Here is a 10,313-nt window from a genome sequence, read left to right as displayed (position 1 = left end):
AAGAAAAGAGAAGACGCATTCATGGAAAGTATTTATGGGGGCAGGGGGTTGCATCAGGCACCAACAATATTACAATGGGGTTTCATTAAGAACGTTTATTTTGTGTGAATATCACTGTAAAGTCACGTTTACTTCATACCTTTTCCTCACTTCACATCAATTTCCTTCTGTGGACAAATTAGTCAAGTATGTAAGTAGTGCATTACACTGCTAATGGCTGTAAGACACCACTGGTACTTGGCTTTGAATCCTGCACTGCCCTTGTTCTACTCTATCTGACGTACACTTGCATATCCTGGATTTCTGACACTCAATGACAAAATTCCATTTAAGATTTAAAATATGAAATAAATAAGCATATAATACCAGAACTTCTTACCATTTCTATGCCAATAGATACTTTTAAGTTTTGGCTACAACAATTTCCACTGTGTATACTTGTTCCACCTGACCAGAAATGACAGCAATTTCCTCTTGCGTATCACCAAAGTTTTGAAGGAGCTTAAAGTAGTGCAATACAATAAAAATCTGGTGCCACACCTGACCCCCGAAATTCCACTTTGCCAGCAGATCCCATTTGGGAGCGGAACATGTTTTTTCAAATGTAGAGTGTCAAGATGTAAGCAATGCATTTAGCAGTCATCTCCTGTGTATTATCTTGGGAGAGCAGACAACAAGAGAACTTTTAGAACAACAAGAGGCTGAACAAATTCAGCCCCTAACCATCTTTTTCTATAGGCATATAATTCAGAGAGGCCCCATTGCTGACTCTTCTCAGTCAGCAGGATATGAGCTGTGTCATTTCAGAAGCTGCTCAGATGTCATAGCTTGGTCCACTTTACGTGGTATCTGTCTCAGACACACTTCTGCACCAGCGGCTGGACCAGAGCTACCTCAGAGCTCGCTGGCTCAGCTGTGCAGCACTGGTGCCTCTCACCATGCTGTCAGCAAGTACATCATGTAAAGCTGCAATAGCCTGTGCCAGCCCAGACCCGAGCGCCCAGGGATTGGGCAATCCGTCTGTCTCAAATCACAGTTGACCTTTGTGACTCTCGTCGGTATGCCAGTATAAAAGGGTACTGAAGGCACATGTTGAGAAAATCTGAAGTTTCCATTCAAGACTGGTGATGTTAAAAAACATGATCTAAATTCTAGTTGGAGCCCAAGTTATAAATGATGCAGAAATTATTTCCTGAATAATGGAAATTATTGATGATGAGCAATAGAAATACAGATAATCTACTTGAGCTAACCTAGCATGGAGAAAAAAGAGTCACCTTCAAAGGCTTATTTAAACCACCTTCAAATTATTGTACCTTCATTGCTACAATGTATATCCCTGCAGGGTGTTGTGTTTTGTTTTGTAACACACCCTAAACAGCTTCTTCCGCAATGCATTACAAGAAATATTTTCTATCATCACTCTTCGCATGCTTAGAACAGGTTTTTCACAGAGGAAATCACTTTTGCACAGCACTTCACCTTCTGTTAGTCAGTGTTCCACTAGGAGTGCATGGATTTTAGCTAATGAACAATGTGGAACACAGCTACTGCCACTCTTCTTACCATATGCAAAGTATGAAATACAGAGGTTTTCTAATATGAAAATATATTTTTATAAGGAGACCACATTAGCTATCCTCACCAGAAAATCCACTATGTAAACCTGCTGTATGTTACCCAATTGTTTTAAACTAATAACAATAGAAACATCACTTTTAATATTCAGAAATTAAAAAATGTACTAAAATATGCCACTCTGAAAGAAATGATGACACTATTTATAGGAGAAATCATGTTTCATGGATATATGATTAAGGACAAGCATTTAATAGAATACAGCGATCCTTGCAAATCATGGCTTTTTAGGAAAATTGTCTAACCCTATCTCATTTTATAGACTGGAGTTTGGTAAATCTTCAATATTTCTCTAGTGTGGGACTTAGAATTGTCATGCACTGCTGGTTGCAACCCCTCCTGCAGATTGCTTGAGTATCCTCCTGGGTACTCATTAAAATAAAATAATTGTCTGAAACAGTAAAACTGCTCTTCTTTAGTTTTTCAGTCTCAGCCTTTTGCTCAACCTCCACGTAATTGTGAGAGGAGATGTTTATCACTGAGGCAGGAAGAGTGGTTCCTTAGCAGACTTTAGCCTGTCTTCCCTTTAATGTTGCCCCAGTAGAGAGAAATACATCTAAGCATTCAACTACTTCTGCTTCCTAGGAGGAAATCTACTATTTTGTTCTCACAGGCTTCTTGCAATGTTTCCCTAGAGTGACTGATACAGTGCATTGCGAAGGTCTGTCTCCTGGAGCTGGCAAAGCCTACTCTGAGCCTTTGGATGGTCCTGGCACTGATACTTCTTGTCACAGCCACCCATGGACACTGTCGAGTAGCTTACTATACTGGAGCAGGTTTACGATATATACTATTCAATGGTAACAGCAATGTAATGGATTCATGGCCTGAATCTGACCATGATGCAGATTAAATCAGATTCTTCTTCCTTTCCTGTTGTGCTTTAAGCAAAACCCTTCTACTTCTAACTTTGGGAGAGGGAGAGTGATTGTCAAAGGGGGGGAGGCAGGGGGAAGGAAAATCCTGAACTTTAGAGATACACTTTTCATTCGCAGTTTGTATCTGAAGTATATCCCACCTAGTTTCACAACAGCAGACACTTCCCCTCAGCTCCTTGACACGGCAGGATATCAAATTCCTTTTTATTGTACGAAAACTTAAAACTTATTCCATGTAATACCTATTTGCAGCAGGCTACTCAGAATCCACCTCATCATTACTCACAGTTAATCAGTATGTCAGGACTTACCAGAGAAACCAGAGCAGGGTGGAATTAGCAGCACCATCAGAGCCGGCTGCCTCAGTCCCAGCAGAGCGCAGAACCCCGTCCTGGGCTTCAGCTCCATGTTACTACACCAGAGCTCAGTAAACAGCTCATTTCCAATCAAACACGGAGACCGACAGCCTGGCCTGCTGAATTAAACAGTAAGACTCCCATATAGTACATGGGAGTGAGATTTTACCTATTTAACGATTTACTTACCTTGGCATTTTTAATATACTAATCCTTGCACTAGAAGTTGCAGAAGTACAAGTTACAGTCTTTACAAAAGATTCTCTTTTGTGTAAGGAAGCTTTATACAGCAACATAATAGTCTAGTCTACCTGGTTAGCATGGTCTTAACAGATTATGAGTAATACATCTCCTGTGATGTGTTTTTCTAGTAATTTTAGTAATTTTAGTGAAACTACTCATTTTAATCATACTTACCAGCCCAAACACGTCTATTAAACACTAATAGAACTGTGAGGGTACTTTATGGTATTTAGGGCATGGGATTCACAAGTGATGGCACCTTGAGTATTGAGTCAGTAGGCACCAAGAGCATAAATCTATATTTACCATGTTTCAGTGATAACACTTTCCTGTATGGCATTGTTAACCCAATTTTAGATTGTCTTTCTCCTGTTAAGGGTCTTGAAATAGCCTTGAAGTTGCTGGCAGATGACATGGTAATCCTTTGATTCCTTGGATAAATGGATTTTGACTAGGAAGACCCAGCAGCTGACCCAAACCAGCCAAAGGGACATTCCATACCATGTGACGTCATGCTCAGTACATAAACTGGGGGAAGCTGGCCGGGGGGGCCACTGCTCGGGGACTGGCTGGGCATCGGTCGGTGGGTGGTGAGCAATTGTACTGTGCATCACTTGCTTTGTGTATTATTATTATTACTTTACTATTATTATGATGATGATAATTTTATTTTATTTCAATTATTAAACTGGTTTTATCTCAACCCACGAGTTTTCTCACTTCTACTCTCCTGATTCCCTCCCCCATCCCACTGGAAGGAGGAGAGTGAGAGAGCGGCTGTGTGGCGCTCAGTTGCCGACTGAGGTTAAACCATGACACAGAGCCAAAAAGCTGCTTTTTGGACAGTTGTAAAGTAATGAAAACAAGGTAAAAACAGTCCAGGAAGGGAATAAAGTGCACAGCAAGACAGAGGCAAGGACTGCTGTGACCTACTCAGTTTTTGCAAACTTAAGGTATGAATTCTATGTTAATAAGTGTTCCAGCTTCTTAACATCCCCACGGAAAAAGAAAAACAATAATAATTAGAAAACAAATTTTCTTTCCCATTTTGCTTTTGTACTTCACCATCTATTCTCTATTAACTGCTCTCTTCATTTGTTTGCTCAATCTTCTCTCTTGAGCAGATAAAAGGGTTTCATTAAAGCAAAGCCTAATGCTGTCAGTAGCAGGAAGGCTGCCAACCCTGGCGGTTTTAGTAAGTCTATTGAGCTGACCTAAGCATGCTAATACTTAATAAATTCCTTCTATTCACAGTAGTCCTTTGCAAATATTCCTTTATCTCATATGAAAAACTAAGTTATGCAATTCAAATGAGTAATGAAAGACCAGACCCCACTCTCTACCTTATCTTTATATATATATATGTATCTCTAGCTCTGTCCTAAGAAAAGCAGCAGCATACTTTTAATCATAACCTCTGCTGTACCAGAAGCACTTCTTGAGATTACAGAAAGGTCTAAAAACAGCTTCATGAAAGTATTCCATTCAGAGACTAAGAAGAAACCAGCACTGAATAATCAAACCAGAACTTTTTTTTCAAGGATTTCCTGCCATAGCCCATATGCAGAGCAGATGTTCTAAACCTATCTGAAGGACATCTGTTACACCCATCTAGTATAGTTTATCTCTAATTTATTCCCAGAGGGGAAAAAAACCCCCAGATTCTAGAAATCACTGACATCTTCTGTCTCTGCCATAGCACTTAATATGGTAGAAAATACTCTGAAGTAAACTACGTAACAGTACTAGTTGGCATCACCGCTTATCAAAGTAAAAGCCTTTATCCTCCTTAATATCATTTGCCTTTCTTCAGGGCTCCACAGCTCCAGCTATTACTTCATGATTAATTGAAACAAAGTTTTTAAAGCAACAAAGCATTGAATGTTCATCTCTTACATAGCAGAACAAATCTGTAGCAGTAGAAGAGTTTCAGTTCAACAAAAATCTTGACCAAAAAAATCTATGAGGCTTCTAAAAGAAAAAAAAAGAGTGCTCACATAAAAAAGAGAAGCTTGATCTTAATTCTTCTCTCCTGAAAGATTAATGTCATTGTTCAGGTAATGTAATAAATATGGGGGGGGCATGAGGGAGAGGGCACCATCCTGATGTCCAATAGGAAACTTAAATAAATCATGCTGCTTATTGAGTAAGTGCACATTTGCCTGAGAACTACTGTCAGGCAAGTGCAGGAATGATGGTGAAGCAGTCCCATGGCATCATTTCTCCAGCCATTTGTGATGACCATAACAGAAAACATTGGCTAGCAACAGCTGATTTTTGTATCCATTCCCCGTTTTCAGGTTTTGCAAAGGGTAATGGAGACATTACTTAGTTTAGTCCATACAAAATTATCACACAGGTGGAAAAATAATAGAAGGACCATGGTTCTGTGAATAGACAGGATCATATTTTAAACTCAAAACCCAAACTGTCCCAGTAAGAAAAAAAGCACTCATCTTTGTAAGGGTTTAGCAGATAGAAACTAATCACGCACATGCCTATTATTATACTTAGTGTAGGATTTATACACTAGCTACTCTAGTGAGGCTAACAACACATCAGCAACTTTGCACCTACCGAAGAAAATAAACCAGCCTTCTCCATCAAGGGCTGTCTTTCTGCTTCCCCAAGGAAAGAGAAATTACACCGAAGCCACCTACAGCAGGTGGCAATTGTGTTGCTTAGCTATAGCTGTGGTGAAGCCTTCAAATAAAGGACAGCTTGACACTTAGACAGTGATGAATTAGGCTTCCTCACAATCACCTGAGTATACTCCTAAGCAATTCTCCTCCGTGTTATTTAGTTAATTTATTTCACATCGTTGCAGGGCAAAACAGTACTTACACTAGATAATGCAACAGCCTGCAGACCTCTTCTCACACAGCTCAGTTCTGCTGTTCTACTGCATGGGAACACCGCTTGCCAGAGAACAGGAAATACAGATGAGTGAGAGCATGAAGAAGCAAAGGAAATTCTCTCCTGTGAATAAACTTACTTTATGTAAGAGAAATATGGCACTCTTCTTTTTAAACACACACACTTATCTCATCTGAATGATCCATGTGATGCTGATTAACGCACCCATCTAATGAAGGAGAAAGACTTCAATCATGCTGCCCCTAAATTCACACCTAAGAGCTCAGTTTTATAGTGTAACACTGGGTATTTCTGCAGTCTTATTTTTTAAGCTTATGGAAAAAACCACAAATTAATGACCTTGACAAAAATCTAGTTTGCCACAGAAGGCTATGCAAATACCAAAAAAAAAAAAAATCATCACAGAGAATATCAATGTATTTTCTAGATTCTTCCCTAGTGCCATCTTGCTACCAAATGATTCCCCTTGTGGTAAAAACCTTAATTAGGAAAGGATTGTATGCAAAGTAACTTGTGACATCTGTCCTCCAATTTATGTTTGTATAAAAACCATAAATTTTTAGTTTATTTAATTTACAATTATCTCTTAAAAACCCATGTATTTGTTATTGAGGAAATCGATATTGTTCCAAAAATAAACACGTGTAAAAAAACTGTTATAATTTTTCCTTCAATTACTAACTCTAGGTACCATCAACACATAAAGGTAAGAAAACAATAAAACTATTATTTCATAAGAAATTTATAGTATTTTTGTGCACAGCTGTTGATTTATGTAAGTGGTCTTTGTACTGCTAGGCAATGTGATTAATATACCAGAAAAGAAGGCAAAAAGTAGGTCAGTGATATAGGACAATGTTTCTTCAACTCAACTTGCATCCCTGCCTCCAACTTGAAGTATAACGCTCATTCCTCATATTTTGGAGTACTAAGTAACACTGTAACTGGATGCAGAAGACAAGAATTATTAGACATTATCCACCCTTGATCTTTATACAAAATTCCCATGACATCTATAGAAATTCCACAGCTGCACAAAACAGAATAAGGTCCATGGCAAACACAGCTTTCAGGATTTGCTCTTCAGTAAATATCACAAGCGTAAGAGAGACAGCAAATGTTAACATTTATTTGTTTTGAACATATAAAGGTTATAACTTTCTGAAACAATTCTTCTAGAGCCATCTTGTGGGGAAAATAAGCAATTTAAAACAATACATGTACTATAATTGGTTTTCTACCAAAAAGATCAGTGTTCAGTATGACGTCTTCTAGTACTCTTTTAAAAAAAATAAATGTCTCAGTCACACTGTAAACTTTATACAACATTGTTTAAACCACTGGAATATGAAGGAAGAGTGCCTTTATGAACAATCAAGTGTTAAAAGATTGGTTCTAGATAGAAAATATATATAACATTAAGTTAAAGATGCTATTTTTCTGAAGAATGCTTTTAGGCCAGATTCCATTCAAACTCCACCTAACTGCAGCCCACAAAAAACCCACAAAAACCTAGAGAAGTTGAGGTTTCTTTCAAAGCTCGCTTGGCCAAATGAGTAAATCAGATGGAATTATTCAGTCTAACTAAAATGGGGTAAAGAACCCCAAAATAAATCTAAATACAGTAGTAGATTCAGCACTCGAAGCTGAAAAGCTTTTGTTCTTTAACATCCTTAGCATTGACAATTTATTTAAAGTTTTGGTAATCATCTGCTAGTTCTGAAGGACTTTACACCAGTTGTTTATAAAGAACTCACTACATGACAGTTTTCTGTTTGTGTACACTTAAGTGAAGTACAGGGTTGGGCAGTCAATTTCAGAATAATTGAAAGTCATGATGCAGGATTCAGCTACCTAGAGCAATCAAACATCAGCTGCTGCTTGATCTTTGTGTCTTGTCTACGAAGCAAAGCACTTAAATTTTATCCTAGAGAAGAAAAGCGCACATGTAGTCCATATATCTTACTCAGTTTTAACTTATGCCCTATTAAAATACTTCATTTACGTACAACATTAAAGCGTATAACATCACATTTATCCAATACGTAATTATCTTCCATTAATACAAAAGTAAAACAGAACATCACAGAACGCTTTTACAAAGTGCACAATCAAGAAGTGTCACAGAAATCTGCACTTTTTGGAGCTGTTACAATCAGTGTATAGTATAGACTAGCAGGCACCTCTGTTAATTTTTTTTTTTAAATAAATAAGGAAATTTGACAACAAAAGGGTTCTATGGTACCCAAAGCCTCTGACAGCTGTAACTAAACAGAACATACTGGCACCCAGATGTATAACCAGACAATTTTGCTAAGGCAAGCACAAGTATGTCAATTTTTAATTTTACACTTTTGCAAAACTTTTGACTGAAAGAAGGTGTACATGTGTGCTTACAGCTTTCCTTCCTCCTTAAAGATGACAATAAGATCTGCTTCCTCCACATCCTCTTTAAACTTTGGAAAGGAGCCCTGACTCAGGGGCACTCGCCTTAATGAGATTTTGGATTTCTTTGAATTTTGGATGTTCTTTATCAGCTACCAGCTGCAGCAATATAGCTTCGCTAGTAGTAACTATAATTCCAGTACGAGCAAGACGCTGAAAGAGAAAAGAGCAGAGAGAGAATAACGTGAGATACTTGCAAATGTGAATGAGTATACATTTTGTAAAAAAGACGGATGGTATTTTTAAAAATATCTCCCATTAACAGAAGTATTGCCAATTCCATTCCAGCATTTCTTAGCAGTGCCATTTATAAAGCTAGGATGAAATCTGAGTGTTTTTAGACTTTACTGAGGAAAAAGGCTGCCCTAGATGACAAATAAGGCTTTCTACTTGGACTGGATTCTTTCCCCATGTCAGATTTAATACGTAGAAGACCCACCCCCTCTTGTATTAACAACCCTTTCCCCTTGCATGGTCCCAAGGATAGCTTTCTTCACTCTCATGCAGATTTGAAAGGCCTGGGGAAAAAGAAAATAGCAAGATCCAAGCTAAAGGTGTTAAGCAAGAAACTTAATGGTAACAATTTCTCTTTCAGGGCTTGTTATGTACTAGTACTTTGGTCTTTGGACTACATAGCACGCTAGTACTAACAGTCTCAGGAGACAGAATGAAAAGCTCCGCTACAGACCTTAGAAATCATACTGGCACAACAGCAGCTCCTTTTAAGTGATGTCTCATTACAGCCTCAGTTTCTCCCAAGATAGTTCTCACAGGCTACAGAATAAAAAGCATCGCTGCATAGAAAGCAAACCTGAAAGAGGTCTGCTACATCTTTTAAGTGTGCAACTAAACAGAGCAATGCCTCATGTAGCCCAAGCCACAGGACTTACTGCAAAGTTTCTGGACTTTCAAGACTGTGGTTGTTGCCTACGTAGAAAAGTTATCTTTTGTATAAATAAATAAATAAAGGCTGACCACCCCCTGCCCCCCATCAGCTTCCCAGCAATCATACAGATGCTTTGGCAGTAAAACTCTTCATGGATCCAGCTTTCCCTCCATCATCCGCTACTCAGCTGCATGCTCCACCAAATCTAATGGGGTCCTGAATGAGCTAAGGGAGGGCAAGAGGCAGAAAATAGAGATACGTATGCCTTCAGACAGGTTTCAATTGTAGTTACTAAAGGAAAGAGAAGCTCCAAACTTTCTAGGGCAGACACAGATGCCTGCTGTTTAGTTGTTCAATTACAAAGCAATTGATCAGGGAAAGTTATTAATTTTAGGGACCAATAAAGTATATGTAACTACAGTCTATAGAATGATTAACTAGGATACATTTACTCAGGTCAATGCTTCCTGCTTGCAATAATGGCAGCAAGCCTTGTGATATTCTTAAGTTGAAACAAAGCTTCCCCAGCTCTCCTACTCTGTACAACAACACATTCGTTTAAACCACATACAATACAAAAGAGAAAAATAGGAAAATCAAAATGAAATATTATGGCAATGTGTTCAAGGTGTACCTCTCCAGGAATACAAAGTTTTTGCTTTTAACTAGTATGGATTGACAGAAAAAACAGACTGCTAAAGAACCTTGCCTTCTGAGAAATGTTGATTGGAAAAAGAGAATGTCTTCTCTTTAGAAGCAAAACATACCATAACATGTCGAAGAGGCTGGCATTGGCTTATACTCCTAGGAATAAGTATAATTTATATAGTTTTGAGATTGGTAGGAATTAAGAGATGCATGTGCTAAGCATACTGGATGATTTGCAAGGAAAGGGAAAGGAAATGTTTTCTTAGAACATAGTCTTTCAGATGAAGGAAAGCAGCAAAAGTGTGTTGCATCCACACCGCAGGAACAAGTAGAACAGATGTA

At 38.3% G+C, this 10,313-nt stretch overlaps 1 protein-coding gene across 2 annotated transcripts in view; it reads right to left on the bottom strand.

Annotated features, from left to right (window-relative positions):
• Window positions 1-7,094: 7,094 nt before the first annotated feature.
• ISOC1 (isochorismatase domain containing 1) overlaps window positions 7,095-10,313 on the bottom strand; it is a 6,528-nt gene continuing 3,309 nt past the window's right edge. The window contains exons 4-5 of one of the 2 annotated variants that reach the window (XR_663482.1): window positions 8,390-8,590; window positions 7,095-7,919 (exon numbers count right to left, since the gene is read on the bottom strand). Coding sequence is in view for 1 of the 2 variants with exons in the window: in XM_009321240.1 (XP_009319515.1) it covers window positions 8,444-8,590 (147 nt within the window). In the remaining variant the exon portion in view is untranslated. Of the gene's footprint in view, window positions 8,591-10,313 lie in introns of both variants that reach the window. The other variant, XM_009321240.1, reaches the window with a different exon arrangement.

This window comes from Pygoscelis adeliae, unplaced genomic scaffold (genome assembly GCF_000699105.1).
Source record: "Pygoscelis adeliae isolate BGI_AS28 unplaced genomic scaffold, ASM69910v1 Scaffold73, whole genome shotgun sequence".
Classification (NCBI taxonomy): Eukaryota; Metazoa; Chordata; class Aves; order Sphenisciformes; family Spheniscidae; genus Pygoscelis; species Pygoscelis adeliae.
The sequence above is the reverse complement of the archived record's forward strand: the minus strand, read 5'-3'. Positions and strand labels throughout refer to the sequence as shown.